The 16,594-nt window shown below is 49.4% G+C and overlaps 1 protein-coding gene across 2 annotated transcripts in view; it reads right to left on the minus strand.

Annotated features, from left to right (window-relative positions):
- The window catches only part of TUBGCP3 (tubulin gamma complex component 3), a 58,992-nt gene that overhangs the window by 2,376 nt on the left and 40,022 nt on the right, over positions 1–16,594 (minus strand). For both annotated transcript variants that reach the window (XM_024117452.3, XM_024117451.3), the window contains exons 17-21: positions 16,180–16,315; positions 8,803–8,891; positions 8,546–8,677; positions 5,208–5,348; positions 1,023–1,139 (exon numbers count right to left, since the gene is read on the minus strand). In XM_024117452.3, coding sequence (XP_023973220.1) covers positions 1,023–1,139; positions 5,208–5,348; positions 8,546–8,677; positions 8,803–8,891; positions 16,180–16,315 — 615 coding nt within the window. The remainder of the gene's footprint in view (positions 1–1,022; positions 1,140–5,207; positions 5,349–8,545; positions 8,678–8,802; positions 8,892–16,179; positions 16,316–16,594) is intronic.

Here is a 16,594-nt window from a genome sequence, read left to right on the forward strand (position 1 = left end):
GCATGTGGGATCTTCCCGGACCGGGGCACGAACCCGCGTCCCCTGCATCGGCAGGCGGACTCTCAACCACTGCGCCACCAGGGAAGCCCTAAGATTACTTTTTAAAAACTGTATTAACTCTACCGGGAAATCATGTAACCACCACTGTCCTTTTAGAAATCAGCACTTGGACACATTTTAAGTTACTGAGTACTCCTATGCAGCTGCGCAGCTATCTTAATTAACAGCATGAACCTAACCACGAGGCACCCATTTCTGAGAATTATGAACCCGCACCACACACATGACCTGGGTCAAGACGGTGCTTCCTCATCAAATCACCTGCCCAATAAAGATATTTTTGCACTGGACATAAACCAGTCATTACCACCATTTATGAAACATGTTTTCAACAAAAAGGTAACAGGAGGCCAATGCCAAAGTGAGGCCACTTACAAAAGGGACAAATTTACCCCTTAGTTATGCTGAAGAAAAATTCAAAATTAAAAAGTACGAGGACCTTGGGAAGCAAACTAGATGCCTAGGGAATAGGGTCGTGACGTTTCATTTAGAATTCTGAACGAATGAATACATAGCACAAAAACATAATTCTTAAAGGTCTGGGGTTCAATGCTTCATCTGTCTAATTAGTTACCAGCAACTGAGTGGAAGAACTCTTCATAAAATCTTTTCATCTCTATTTCCATCACTAAAATCACCTTGAGAAACATGAAATCAGAAACCAAACCCTCAAAAGAGACAGACAAAGCAGAGCGTGTGGCCTCCGCGGCCCAGCAGCCTGAGGCCCGTCCCGCAGCAGCTCCCCGCGTGTCCGCAAAGGAGGGGGCCGCAGGGCCGCGCCCACCAGAGCGGCCACGGGAAGGAAGGGCCACCAGAGGTCGGACGGCACCGAGGGCAAGACTCCCACCGGCGGCGAAGACTGCACCGGCTGGAACGACACCCCTTCCGTCACCTGACATGGAGCGTCAGTTACGGGAGGAGCGCAGTGTCACGTGGGTGGCACCCTGTCGCTGGACACGCACCTGGTAGAAATGCGTCAGTATGCGCAGCTGGGAGCACAGCCTGGGTATCGACTCCTGGAACTCCCGGACCCTCTGGTTCTCCTGCTCTTCTTCTGCGGCCGTCACCCCCCACTGGCCCTGAGGGTGGGAGGGAAGCAAACGGGTTAGACTCGGGCGGGAGGGCGCTGGGGCGGGGCTGGGGCGGGGTTAGTGGCAGCGGCGGACTTCCACCCCTCTGCGCTGCTGGAAACGTCCAGGATCGTTTTCTGATGCCAAACTGTCCTCTAGCTTACTTTTTGCAATTAATAACATACCCCGGAAGTATTTTACTTCAGTACACACGAGTACACGTAGAGCTCCCTCACTGTTCTTACTAATGTTCATCGGCCACAGTGTTACATTCTGCGACATCCAACAATTCAGACGATTTGTCACGGCTCACCAGTCCTCTGCTATTGAAACGATGCCGTAATAAACAGCCTTGCATCTGTCTGTCATTTTGTACGTATTTCAACGCAGACAGTTTACGCGTCTGTAAACTGAACCCGACGGTTCAAAGCACTGGCACGCTCACACATTGCATTAACTCCTGACTTGAATGGGAACGCTTCTTACCATTTCCCTTAGCCGTGATGCATGTAAAAGACTCTTCTCAACCACTGGTGAAGCTGACTAGCTGCTTTCCAGCCAGCACATGCAGGAATTATCACAGGATCATTTCTTATCAATTAGCATGGTAAATTACATGAATAGATCTCTTGAACCCCGGCATTCCTTAAATAAACCCCAGTCTTGGTGAACTGCTCTCTCAATACTCTGTTCAGTGTTCCCACTGTGTTTTCTGCAAGACTTCTTCCATCAGCGTGTACAACCTAGGTCTGGTGTAAAGATTCTCGCACCTGCTGCCAGCTTCACAGGGCTTCCCAAGCAGGCTCTGGACGCTCCCCTCCCTGTGGCTGGACTGGCGCTCCAGCGCAGCGCTCTCTCCGCCGAGAGGTCCGGCCACGCCCTTTCCGGCGGCGGAGCTGCTGATAAGCAACTTTGCTCCTTGCTGAGCCGCTGTTCAGCCTAGAATTTGCCCTCTGTCCTGGGGTCAACTCTAGCAAGTCCAGAGAAAGCCCTTCATCTCCCTCCCGGGTGCAGGCTGACTGCACGGATCCGAGCAAGACTGCAGGCGGCATTTCCTCACCTCCTCGGTGTGTCTGTCTGCCCCCCACGGCCTCCTGGGCGGGCGCCCGGCTTCTCCTGCTCCCCCTGGGCCTGGGACGCCCTCCGTCCACGCTCACCCTCATCTCTCCGGGGCCCTCCTCCTGCTGCCCGGCCGCCTCCGGGTTTCGCTGCTTCCCCAGCGGCTTCAGCGGGCGTCTGGGTGACTCTCTCCCCATTTATTTCCGTCGGCATGAGGGTTGTGCATTTTCAGAATTGCGTCCTGGGGCTCCGCGGCCTGAGAGACACGGGTCACCTCTAGCGCCCCTCCGGCCCTCCCGCCACGGCGGGTCCTCACCGCAACCCCCTCTTCCACCACAAGCTGGCCCTGTCCTCTCTACCGCCTTGTGCCCTCGACGGCAACCTGCTTCCCTCTGGACAACTTCAGTGCCCGGTGCGTCGTCCGTCCTTTCCACTCTATCCTGACTCTTCTCTCCCAGAACCTCCCGACCAAGCAGGTCTGCCCAGACGAGCCCTCAGCCGTGGGCGAGCAGGCGACGGGTCCAGAGGGCAGCCCCAGACCAGAGGTTACCCAGAGGCCTTTCCTTTGACAAGGTGGGTTTAGCCCCGCTACCTCTGTTGATAGGACAGACACATCTGGTCTCACTGTCATCACATCCATGAGACACTTTCCGGTCCACCTGACGGCGGTCATCTGTTACCGTACAGTCTGTGTCTCTTCTGATGACCAGAAGACTTCTAAGTTTGTTCCAGTGGTTACCTTCAGGAAACCGGCCATCCCTGCGCTCTATTTCTTCAGACAGCGTTACCAACCAACCTGAGTACGAATGAGGGGCGTCCCCCTTCTTGCTGCCTGATTTTAGAAGACATTATTTTCATGTCTACGTCTTTTAATATATGTCTACCTGTTTCACTTACTTCATGAGCTTTAAAAAATATCTTTCAATGCTCGGTTTTAAAAGATGAAGTAATTACTAAACTTATATTACTTTCTATCTCTTCTTCCCCTACCACCTTTTGTCTTTTCAAACAAATTTTGTAAAAATTCTATTTTACGGTAGTACAGTACATATAAAAAAGCACAGGAATCCCAAGTGGACAGCATGAGGCAGCATCACAACGCGGTATACGCCTCACAGCTGGGCTGACACGCGCGTTCAGCCCAGCACTGTGTCAGCAGCACAGTGCCTATGTCCAAACACTTTGTCTTGTACTTGCAAGCAGGTAATGATTTTACATAGTTAAATTCAATTCTGTTTTATAAATAAAAGCTATCCCTAATAATTAAAAGCAAAAATGAAACCAATTAATCTAACTGGGTACTGAGCTGGTGGCAAAACCTTCCGGGAAAAGCTATTTCAGGGAGGTCACCTTGCGGTAGCGGACACGTGGCTGGGAAGTCGCACGGCTGCTGCACTGTGAGGGGAGGGTCAGGATGCCTGTTCTGAGACCGTGGTGCGTACAGGTGTGTACAGGTGTGTGGGGGGCGGGTGGAGTCAGAGAACAAAGAGCTGGGTGAGCTCCTGCTAGAAAACAAGATTTCCAATTGTGAGACAGAGAAAAGAAAGAAAGAAAAGGCCTTTAGTCCTAAATTTGAATTGGACATACTATCACACACGGTGTTGAGAAGTGGGAAGAAAGCAGAAAACCGAGGGCAGAGACTGAAGGAGGACGAGGCGCCCGGGAGCCCTTGCCCAGCAGCAGCAGGCATGCGAAAGGCTGCGGGCGGGGGCGGGCCGAGGCCCCCCGCCAGGCGCCCTGGGCCCTCCGAGCCGTCTTGCACAGCCCCTCCAGCCTGCGGGGGCCTCAGGTCTGACGACAGCCCGCAGATCACTCTGCCTCGTGACCGTTAACCATTCCTCGGGTACACGCGCAGCTCCTCCCTCTCCCGCGTATCCCGAGCACATCTGAACAAACACGCCGAATAACCTGTCTTATCAGGCAGATCTGCTCCGAGGCGCCGACGGGTTAACAGTCTGGAGAGGGAGCCTGGGCGTCCCCCCAGAGCGCAGAAACACAGCTCGGTGACTCCCCAGAAGGGCAAGCTCTGGGCAAGTGGGCAGTTTGAGAAACCACAGCCGTGGCTGGATTTACTGGACACTTAGCAGCTGACATACACCAGCAATGAAAATAAGGAGGTCCAGGGGAGTCTGTCTGTTTATTATCACTCCCATTCGACAAACCAGGAAACTGGTCTCAGAGGGGTCAAGTCAGCAAAGGCACAAAGCCGGTGACGGGGTCGTGGGCCTTCAGCCCGTCTGGTGCACAGGCTTCCCGGGCCCGGCCAGGAGGCCCCGGGGGGCGGGGAGGTCGCCAACTCTGGCATTTCAGCCACAAACCCCTGCTCCTGGCAATGCAAACCAAGTGAGCAGTACACCCATCTCTAAAACACCCTGAAGGCACGACACATACACAATGCGCTGTGACCCTTCCAAGTTAACGATCCTCTAACACAGACTATAAGGGACTACTCAAAAATAAAACTAATCCAACCGCACCGACTGAACAATTTGTCTGTCACCACCCCAAGAATAAGCATGTTGAAAAAGTGAAAGACTGTACAGATTACATCCAATACAAGAAATCCCATAAAGACTCAAACTCATTCAATAAATCTTTGTACTTCAAGGTCATGAAGGACATGAACTACGTCAGTAAGGTCACTGAAAAGAGCCGACGTGCAGAAATCCGGTTCCCACGGGTACACACGTGTCCACCAGCTCCAGATGAGAGCGCTGCAGAGTCGGGCACGGCCCGGCGGAGACAGCGATGCAGACGAACGTGTCGACACTTACCGAGGAACGCTGGCAAGAGACCAGCGCTTCCCGTGAACACCGCCTTCGTTTATTTTTAAAGCTGAGGACGGCGATGGTGCCCGCTCCCTGTAAAAGAGTCCCCAGCCGCTCGGGACCCCAGCCGGACGTGGATACGACCACAGCCCCAGCGGCACTTCGGCGGCAGACTCTCTGCCGCACTGGTAATCACTGCGGCAACGGGTCACTACCTAAACCGAAAAGACCGCCAGCACCACAAGCATACCTCGGCTTCACGCTGCTGCTTTTTCTCCTCAAACTGCAGGCGCCTCTGTAGCTCTTCCAGGGCGGCTCTGTAGATGGCGTCTTGAGTGTTCTGAAGCTCGATGATTTGATCAAACACGGCCCTCAGCTGGTTTAAAAGTGCCTGGGGAGAGAAGACAAGTTTTTTCTTTTTATGAACAGAGCCCCCAACACACTTATTACTAAGTTTTTCAAATAAAATATTGACACTTAGTGAAATTCTCAACGAGCTCTTTAGCTGTTCATTCATGCATCAGCAGACACTGACTGAACACCTGGTCCTGGCAAACACGCGAATTCTGAATCACCATAGCAACAGCAAGCGGACAGAGCCCAGGCTCTCGGCCGAATCGCCTCCCATCGTCACCGAGACCTGGCACCCCAAGGTGCTGCCCAACTCCAAAGTGTGGAGCACGTAGCTGCATCCGCAGTGGGACTGCTCGAGGATTAGAAAGGGATGGGAAAACAAATTTTTTTTTTTTTTTTGGTGGCACATACCAAAACCAGACATGGAGAATATGAGAGAGGAAATTCTTTAAAAAGTATAAAAAACAAATTCTGCAAGGCTTTTTTAGCAAAAGGTATCATGCTTTACACCAGGAATGAAAGGATGGTTTTAAACCAAGGGCAACAGTGCATCTCCCTAATTCACGGGGTTCCTCAGGGCACACACCTACCGCAGGTCATTCATTCTTTCTCCAGTGCAGCACGGACAGGAGGAGACCACAGCACACAGTCTTGTATGTACACCAAAGGATATCCACACACCATACACATCCTAACCCAAGGCTGTACGGCAAGCACCACGACACGGGCGCCAGCGGAAGGGAAGGGGCAGGGGGCTGAAAGGTAACATGAGAGCCAACACCCACGGGGCCTCTCGTGGACAGCAGGCACTGCGCTCGGCTCAGAGCCGCCTGTTCCTGGTGGGGCCTCAGCCGTAACACAAAATCAAAACAAAAACTGGAGACGACTTTTCAACAAGGATTTATTTCTTCTAGTTTGTTTCTTTATCGTAGTCAAATAAGAATTTACTATTTTTGGAGCTGGGGTGACTTACTGCTGTTTACTCCAAGCTAAGAGTGCAATATGTGCTTCTGTTATCGGCAATCTGTTCAGACGGGGCGACTACAAAAGCGCCTTCTGTGCTGACGCCGGTTTGCAACAATTTACAGTGTGACTCAGGATTTTTCTCAAGAATGCACAAACAGAAATTACAAAAATGTATACACACACCTGTCACAACCTCCAACTTCAAAACTATGTGTATCAAACAGCCTTGTTTTTCTTACTAAGTGACGTAAGAAAAATACATTTAATTTATGTCAATAACAGACTGCCTCAATTTGTTTTATATACTGGGTTTCTTAAAAACCAAAAAACCCTCCAGTGATTACTTTAAATAAACCATCAAATTAAAAGTAAAACCCTCAGCAGACGGACCATTTCAGAACAGATCATTAAGGCTGCAGCCAATGACTCCTTCCATGCATTTAGCCAGGCCCAACTCACACACAAACATTTACTATCCCGAGAAAATTATGCTACAGGCAAAACTGTTTTCTCCCTTGGATTCTGTTCCTCCCCGCAGACATCTTTAGCAGTGAGCAGTGTGGCTGCTAGCTGTTTACAATGGAATTTCCACATGTGCAAACGGGCAGAGACACCGCCACTGGCGGGTGCACGTGCTCCTTATTCGCCAGCTGGGAGACAACCCTCAGCCCTTCACACGTTTTCTAAAAAGCACTAGATCTAACGATCGTAAATCTCCCCGCAAAACACACACACACAAGATGACTTTTAATTGTTTAAAAACAGTAGCAACTCCCACGTGCCGGGCACTATGGTGACGGCTTATGAGCAGCACACAATTTAATTCTCACAAACGCAGGGAAGAGAGAGGAGTGTCGTGCTCTTTCAAAACACGGGAATGCCGGGGGTCAAAAGCTGAGAAGCGGGACGGAGCCTTAGGCCCACCTGCCCGCGGTGCCCCACGCCGTGCGAGTGGACAAGGACGCGGTGGCAGCGAACGCCCGCAGCCCATCAGGTCGGGCCCTGGACACCCATCTACCCGGACTGAACATAAGCGTGTCAGCAGGCAGACCCCCCACAGGACCTGCCCACGGCGCCAGCCTGACACAGTCAAGGTGCAGTGACGAGGCTGACAGCCCTGAGGTGTGTGCGCCTCACGCTCCAAGTACTTTAAATTACTCCTGTGCCACTGTTTCAATATATTTATAAAACATTCTGCATGGAAGCATCTTTGATCTGAAGCATCTATAAAGAAGCACATATGATCAATAATTCTCTAATGATGAAATCTGGCACATCAAAATACCTGTTTTCCCAGCCATGGATGGCTAACCAGATACACTAAAACAATCAGACAAGTATGGCTGATTCACTGTGTTATACAGCAGAAACTAGCATACCACTGTAAAGCAATTATACTCCAATAAAGATGTTAGTTTAAAAAATGATAAAAAAAAAACAGCACTAAGATACAATTTCTCACCTATCTATCACACTGGCAGAAATTTAAAAGTATGACAACACGTTCTGTTGGCGAGGCTGTAGGAAAATGCACCCTCAGGCACCTGCTGTCGGGAATGCAAAGGCACACCACGCTTCCGGCGGGGATTCTGGCAACATCTAAGAAAGCTATCTACTTAAAAAAAAAATCAGACAAAACAGAAGCCCTTTCAAGCAGCGTGTTCCCACAGAAGGACCCCTGCAGCGGGTGGAGGCTTAGTGGGAAGCAGCCCCCTGCAATCCTGAAACGTCTTTAAAGTCGCACATTTAACGTCAAAAATGTACTTGAAATTTTGCTTCCTGCTTCACATTTGTCTCAAGTGAAAGCAAAGTGTTCCTTATTTTCCCAGATCTCTGAATAAAATCTAAGCTCCGGGAAGACTTGCCACACGGAACGTGCAACTTCCAGCAGGCCTACAGGAAGGAGTGTCAGTAAACAGGCAGACAGACAGCCTGTCCTGACTCTGCCGCGGGGCTCCGGGAGGCCTGGCCTCGCCCACCTGAACCGAGGACGGGCTCTGAAGGATTGTTCTCACACTGCCACCCCTCAGGACGGCTCCCCCCGAGCAGCGCGCGAGGACATCGCTGCCACCCCCAGGAGGTGGATGGGCGCCACCAGTCTTCATCCTCTCATGCCCAGTTCAAGGCACGTTCTCACCTGAGCACTGCTGCTCCAACCCTGATGGGAAACATCACACTAACAGCAAGACTGTCCCGACCGCCAGGGCCGTGGCTGCACCGGGGACGAGCCCAAGGGAAGCACTGGCTGACCGTCCGTTCTCGTCTTACCCTGGAGTCGGCATCCAGCAGACAGCGGGAGATGACGGTGTCCAGGAAGGCCTCGTGCGCGGCGATGATGTGGTCCAGGTCCTGGGCCTGCTGCACTTTGTTCCAAAGTTCATCCCACGAGCACTCAAGCACCTGGAAACGACGAGAGCCTGAGGGGGGAGCTGGCGCCACGCTGGCGCAGCACCTTCTACGAAGCACAGCGCGAAGGCCTGAGACAAGATGACCTCAACCAGAATCAAGGGCTGATGCGAACGTACCTCAAACGTAATGTAATACTGCATCTGATGGATGAAATGGACCATCTCGGACGCCAGAATGTGGCAGTGGTGCAGCACCCCAGAGAACTCTGCAAGAGAGCCGGACACCGCGGTCGGACAGCAGCATAGCCCGACCTCCTGGCCGCCGGCAGGCTGCCTTCCCGACAACCCCCTCACTTTCACTCTCGACCCCTAAAGCAGGAAACAGCCTTTCCAGAGTCCATCTCTGTGCTACTTAAACACGTACTTAGTCACCTAATCATGCAGTGACAGATTACTTTACAGAATATAAGGATCTAACAAGAAATGGCATAAAATGAAATAACTGTATTTGAAAATTAGAGAAATTGTTTTACAATAATGCAATATCTTGAATAAATATAAGCTCAATTTTATGGTTTCTTTACAATCAGTAAGTCTGCCTACTGTGCGTGAGACTTTTACTATTCCCTAGCTATTTGGCGACAAAAATGACATTTCCTTAAGTACCGAATGTGACCTTGTCACCTGAGAGAAACATGAACTTGGAGGGGGGTGGGCAGGGCCCAGACTCCACTCCTGTTCTTTGTGAGATTATAAAACCAGGAAAAGGCTGGAAGGTCACCAGGGAGCAGCCATTCTCTGCTTGGACTTTTCATTTCTGTTCAGAGACTCCACTGGGCTATCATGGGATACTACTGTCCTTGAAGGCTCCATTGGGGGAATGACTTGAATACGGGTCAGACTGGACATATTTCTGTTACCGCTCCAAGGGCCTTCGGTCAGCTACCTGGATAACTCACTTGTCGCTGCAGGCGGTTATTTGAGAAATCATTCTCGTCCCTTCCTCAAAGAGTAATGACGGAGTGTCGTATAAACAGGTGTGAAAAAACAAGAGTGGTGCTATATACTTGAAAAAATACTGCTTTCTACAAGCCGAGGACTAAGCGACACTTGTGCCGATTCTGGCTGGTCTAACGGGTCCTCCTCGGCCAGGGAAGAAAGAGCACGGCCACCTGAGAAGATCGGCAGGGGCTCCAAAGCCTGATGTCCCCCATACCATCAGGAATCTGCAATCCATGAATACGGTAAACATTCTTCTGAAAGACAGCTGTAAGCTTCCTATTTCATTTGTAAGTCCAGAGTGAAGGATGTACTTTTCCTACTAAAACCATCAGAGGGGCTAAGACTTCTAGTCTAGCACTCAAAGTCTATTTAACTAAAATTACTTTTCAATGTAAAACGGCGTAAGAACATGCTGTTTTCAGCCATATTCATCTGCACTGTGGTTTAGGTAAGCTTCTCAGAGAAGTAACCCCAGTGTGCAACTCCATCTGGGGTTTAACCAGAGCTGGAACGGCAGGCTGTCCTCTCCCGACGCTAGGCAGCCCCCCTGGAGAGCCGTCCGTGTACATTCAAACATCCCACAGGCATGCGGGCACGTGCCAATCCGGTTCTCCAGATCTTTCTCGGTGTGATGTGATTTCTTCGTAGAGTGGCAAAGTTCCATGAAACGGTCTGTGATACAAAATAGTCTAGAAACCCCTTACGGAAGGGTCTGTTTCTTTAGTGTTCTTCATGTCATCACAGACCTCGGGTGGACCTTTCCTGGAAGCCCAGCGTCTCTGAGGCCTCATCCAGCACAATCTCACCACTTCCGAGGGCACGGCTCTGCCCGCGCTCACAGCAAACGGGGGCAGCCTGCTTCCCAGCCTCCTGAGACGGGTCTGCAGTTTACACTAACCCAGCCTGACATTTTCCCACCAAAGAGAGTTTAAGATCACAGGCAGAACGGTAGGTCCCCTCCCGGCTCCCGGCGGATGGCGCGAGAACACTGAGCGCTGCCCGGGGGCCTGGGTCCGTGAAGAAGCAAGAGCACGTCGGCGGCCACTCGCCGGCCTCCGGCTGCAGGACATCGTGAACACACCAGGGAAGAAGCGCGCCTCCAGGTCTCACTGCTCCGTGTAGTGCGGCTCTCCTCTAAGTATCGCCTACGCTGAAGTCTTTTCCTCCTGCCCAGACCTGCCTTGGGCTGCGGATCCATTTACCCTTAAGAACATGTCCCACAGACGCGCCTGACCTGGCAGCCCGGCCCCCGCTCCTCCCGCAGTGCCCGGAAGCAGAGGCCCGGGGGTCCCTCCTGGCCACACCTCCCACCCCACGGCTCTCAGCCCCGAGGCTGCAGGCTCCCCGGGCTGCGTAACCCTTGCACACGGTCATGGTGGACCGGTCCGCTGGCCGCCAAGCTCACCCCTCGGGGCGGACCCTCCCTGGCCCCCGCCGCACTGAAGTCACACCGGCTCGCTCGGCCTCGAGGCCCTTGGACCTGGCCCAGCCCCGCTTCTGAACACGCTCTTCTGCCGGGCCCCCGGCCCTGCCCCCTCCCCACTCTTCCCCTCTAACGCACTCACCTCCAGATGCCAGCCCAGGAGCCCCTCCATCCTATGACGCCCCCTGGTGGGGGTCTCCCTCCCGCACTCCCTCAGCACCTGGTCTTTCCCACTTCAGTCGACGATCAAAGTGCCCTAAGTGCCTGCTGACACGTCCAGCTTGCCTGCGAGACAAGACGCTTCCTGACCACAGGGACCTTTCTGTCACATCCACCACTGGATACCAAGAACGGGCAGCACTGAGTAGGCCAATCATTATTCACTGAATGAATCATTTCGATCCTCAAACTTTAAGGAGACAATCTGCACCATCTGTGTCTTGACTATTTCATTCACATCCCTTTCAAAAGGTTTCCGCGACCAAGGCAAATTTGGCAACAATGTTAAAATATGTGTTATTTTCCTTATAGTCTTCAAGTACTACCAAATGTATTTTCACCCTAGAAAAACCATCTGTTCTCGAGTCTGAAGGGAGCACAGAGGACAGCATCTTTAACGCACCCTCCTTCTAAGATAAAGCCTCTGCGAGTGAAGGGACCCGAGGGCACTGCCCCCTGAAAAGGCTCTGGTAAACCGACCCACACGGTGAGGTCCGCAATCCCTCTAACACCACAGGGCTTCCCTTCCCCACGGGGGGAGCAAGCGCTCTGAGCTGCAAGATTTTGGAACTGCTCACTGCCCAGTTAAGGTTCTAGCGACTATGAACCCAATTCATACAGAGACTGAATTCACAAGGTATACTTTGGTCCTTTAACTCCTAAAAAATACAACTTACACCTGAAACAGCCCTTGAATCTCTTTACCCACAACCTTGAAAATACACTTAAAACATACTTAAAATATAAGTACTTGTGTTTTTATAATTGAACCACAAATAACCATATAATTCTAAAAATCCCCAAAGCAAAGCAACATTCACCCTGAGGTCCAATAAATACATAAACACAGTACATCTCCCGCTGGGCTAACGTGGCGGCAGACAGCGTTACACAGACACCAAGAATGACCGTCTCCACTCCGGCGGACTTAGGCGTGAGACGTTAGAGCCGTCTGAAATTCTCTACTGCCCCTCAAGGCTGCGGGAGGGACTTCAGGGCTTTAAAATACACCAGCAGCTCTCACCGGCTTGACCGTGTGGTTTGGACATCCTTCCCGGAAGCTTCTGCCCAACTGGAGATGCACTGGAAATAGCCTTGAGTGTTGTTAAAAATTACAGACGTTTCTTTCTAAAAAATACCCTCAAACAATTTATTCACAATTTCAAAATCACCTCCTTCAACTTTTATCTACAGCTGAGGGGATGATATTTAAAAGTGACTTCACCAAACTACCCATGAGATTCATTTCTCAAGGCTATGGAGTCAAAGGACGTCGGTAAGATCCTGGGTCTTCCCTGTCTCCTGGGTACAGGACCTCTGGTCACCGGTCAGGGCCTCCTGCAGACACCGTCTGGCGTCCTCTGTCTACCAGGCAAGTGTGAGGACACCTGTCCACGTGGGGCTCCCCAAGGGGTGCTGGGCTGAGCGCTGCACAGACTCCATCCTGGCAACCCTTGAAGGCAGTGCTGCCAACCAGCCCCGACCCAGACGAGGACTCTGAGGCGGAAGACGAAGAATCAGCTCGAGGCCGCAGCCCGGCCAGGCAGCACCGCCCGGCGCCTGGGCAGAGCGCTATCCACGCGGCCTAGCAGTCCGGCAAACAAGAAGAGGACGCTTCCCAGGCGTGTAATCACCGAGGACTACCTACTCACCCACGTGGATGAAAACGACAGACACACAAAGGGACTTTCAAAGCGAAACACATCTACTCATCTTTGGGCCGCCATTCCACTAAGTCTAGAGCACCAACTGTAAGATGAATCATTATCGTATGAATCACCAAGAAAGGAAAACAAGTCCCATGCCGGCAGGGGAGCCGACCACTTCCCCTACCTCCTCCTCGTTCAGTTTTATTTCCAACGAGGACCAAAAAGGAGACTATTTTAACATCATTCTTTGGGGAGGGGAAGCTCCATGCACTCCCTCCCCCCAGGACACAAAGGCTGAGAAAGAAGGCAGCAAGCTCATTTACCTGTCATTCTGTATTTGTCTATTTCACCTGGCTAAATCTTATTTGAAATACACATTTAGTTGCCACTAATAGCACCAGTTTTTAGATTAACTGAATCTAACAAAAGAACTTCATTTCTTTTTAAAGGAAAAAAATCTTTAAACCATTTCAGATCAACAATCTTTTCTGTCTAGCTAAATGGCAAATATATATAAAAATGGGTTTAATCGGCTTGGCATACCATTATCAAAAACTCTTGCTCTGAGAAAATCATTTTCAGGTGTAACTATTTACTCCAAACAACTTATTTTGATGAATATTATTAAAATTATATCTGGGATGATAATCATGGATACTGTGCACATGACCAAACACACACGTGCATATGTAAGGGACTCCACGGACTGCTTTCAGAAGCATTTTCTGGAATCTTCCTGTATTTTTGCCTCAGATTTATGGTTGGTGGGACATTTCTAAATCTGCTGTGTTAAAAAGACTAACTACCTGGTTGATCTCTGTTCATCAAATTGCCTGGCCATTAATAACTAAAACACTTCCTTATAAGTTAAAGGTAAGAATGCTGCACTCCAACAGAAACATGGGCAAAAAAACAATTTCCTGAAAAAAGAAACACAAATGACAAAAAAAAGAAAGAAAGAAAGGAAAGTGTTTACATTCAATGATAATTTAAAAAGCGTTAAGAGGAATTAAAATGAACTTCCAGGGAATTCCCTGGTGGTCCAGTGGGGAAACTCCCTGGTGGTCCAGTGGTGAGGACTCCGTGCTTCCACTGCAGGGGGCACGGGTTCGATCCCTGGTCAGAGAACTAAGATCTCGCATGCCATGGGGTGTGGCCAAAAAAATTTTTTTAAGTCATAGAAAACAAATAAATAAATAAAATGAACTTCCATTTTCACCTATCAAATTGAGAGTTTGTTTGAACATAATATCCAATGTTAGTCAAAAAAAAAAAAAAGAAGAGAACAGCAATACAGACAACTATCAACCAGTGACAGCTGTGCTTACGGGGATGTAAATTAAATTGGTACAAACTTTTCAGGTACAAACTTTCCTGAAAAGTAATCTGACAATATGTACCAACAGAGTTAAAATATAAAGACTAAGAAATACAAGTATTAGTAAATGTAAAGTAAAACTAAGATTCATATCTGTTAACCCAGCAATTCCATTTCCAATTCACCTACTCTAAAGAAATATTCAGAGACATATAAATATATATTTACACAAAGTTTATAGCATTATTTATATTAGTGGAAAAATAATTTAAAAAAACTATATGTCCAACCAAAGAGAAAAGATAAAATGATATGTCCACAGGAGGCAATATTATGCTATTAAAAATATTTTAGAAGAAGTTTTAATGACAAGGGAGAAGGCTCAGTGAAAGAAGCTGAAACTGAACACGATATAATAGGATCAAGTTATGTTAAAATTACACAGAAAACTGATCAAATAAATGCATTAGTTATCTTCAAGTAGAAAACAAAACTCATTGCTGACTATTCAAAATAACAGAAAAGCCAATTTGCACAGATGCTGATATTCAAATCAGAACAATGTATCAGAACCAGCTAATACTTAGAACTGTTACAGAGCTCAGATTTCCCACAGCTAAAAGTAATACAGTTGCTTATTTCGAAAGGAGAAGAGTGATACAATGACAAATATCTGCACTGCGCTGAAATGATCTCCATCAGACACTGAGGAAGATGAGGCCCCTCTGCTCGCAGGGAGGGGGAGAGGGCGGGCCCGGTGGACACCTGGCAGGCGCACCGACCGTGTGACTTCCGGGGAGGGCGGGCCCGGTGGACACCTGGCAGGCGCACCGACCGTGCGACTTCCGGGGAGGGCGGGCCCGGTGGACACCTGGCAGGTGCACCGACCGTGCGACTTCCGGGGAGGGCGGCAGAGGCAGAGCCAGGAGCCAGCGCCTCCGCCCTCATAGACTAGAAAATGGACGCTGAAGGCATATTTACCGTCCACAACCACGAGAGGCTTTCAAAGAAAACGCCCCCTCTTGCCTCCTTCTCAGCTACTTCAGAGGGACCCTACCATTAATCTTCTCGAAGTGAGTCTGGAGGAAGCTCGGCCAGGAGCCTAAGAGCATCAGGACCACTCGCCGGGTCCCGCCGGGAATACAGAACGCCTGGACGCCAGTAAACCTGTGATTCCGCGTGTTACCACATGGACGGGTACCCACCAGCCCCCAGCTTCTGGGATTGTCACAGTTCTGGAACTCTGGGAGCTGCCCAGGGAGGAGCCTCGACCTAGTAAACAAGCAGAGCTCACGCAGGCCTTTCTGCAAACAACTGCTCCGTTTTTAGTAACTGCTTTCACCACAGGATTAACAGTATGACCGTTTGGTTCTTCTCTGGAGACATAATTTGTTGAAATACTTTCTCAAACGTTTTGACCAAATCACTTTCAATATAAAGATTTCAAAATTATTCATAACTGAAGTCACTCAATATTTATAACATTAAAATGAACTTGACTACATGACATGAGTTTTATTATAACTTTTAACTATAAAATATTGTAAAATCTTCCCATGTCCTGGTTTATGAACCAAAGCAATATTAAAGCAATTCCCAAACAGACTTTAATTAAAACACTCAGTGAATTTTAAATGAGCCAGTGATTTATTAAACGGCTTTCTTTCCTTAAAAATTATTTTTTTTTTAAAAATTAAAGTACATATATGAACACTACATGATTCTAAAAGAAACTTCAATGTCTAAAAAAACCTAACTTGACTCAATTTCTTCTCCTGATTTGCACTGAAGTCAAGATAAGCATATTACAAGTGAGCCTCTTCACAAAAGACAAATCCAAAAGCACAAGAAACCACTTTTCAATTACTCTAAGAACACTTTTGTTTTTGCGAAGCTGCTAGAAACCAAGGGCCAGGCAGGACACGCCCTCTGCCGGGGTTTACCTGGCATATTTCTCAGGAGCTTGGCGTTGCACATGTGCCCCTTCCGGATGTCAGTGAGGATGTACTCCATCCGCTTGGCCCTCCAAAGGAAGTTAAACACTCTCAGGTAGTGGCTCATACACTCTCGAGTGAACACCTGGAAAAAGCAGAACACAGGCTGACAGGATCCTGTGAGGTGAGGGTCCCCCCAGGGCAGGGCTCAGTCTTTTTTTTTTTTTTCCCTTAAACAAAAAGCCAGAGAACACACAACCAACTCTAACACGTTCTAAGTAGTATGTAAGCAACCAACACAGCACACTTTAGGAAAGTGTCATCACACAGCAACCACGCTGATCGTTTATGTGTCAGAGCACGTTCAACGGACCTGATGTACAAAAGTTCAGCGTGACCGAAATTCCTTACAACTGTGAACTGC

This window comes from Physeter macrocephalus, chromosome 13 (assembly GCF_002837175.3).
Source record: "Physeter macrocephalus isolate SW-GA chromosome 13, ASM283717v5, whole genome shotgun sequence".
Classification (NCBI taxonomy): domain Eukaryota; kingdom Metazoa; phylum Chordata; class Mammalia; order Artiodactyla; family Physeteridae; genus Physeter; species Physeter macrocephalus.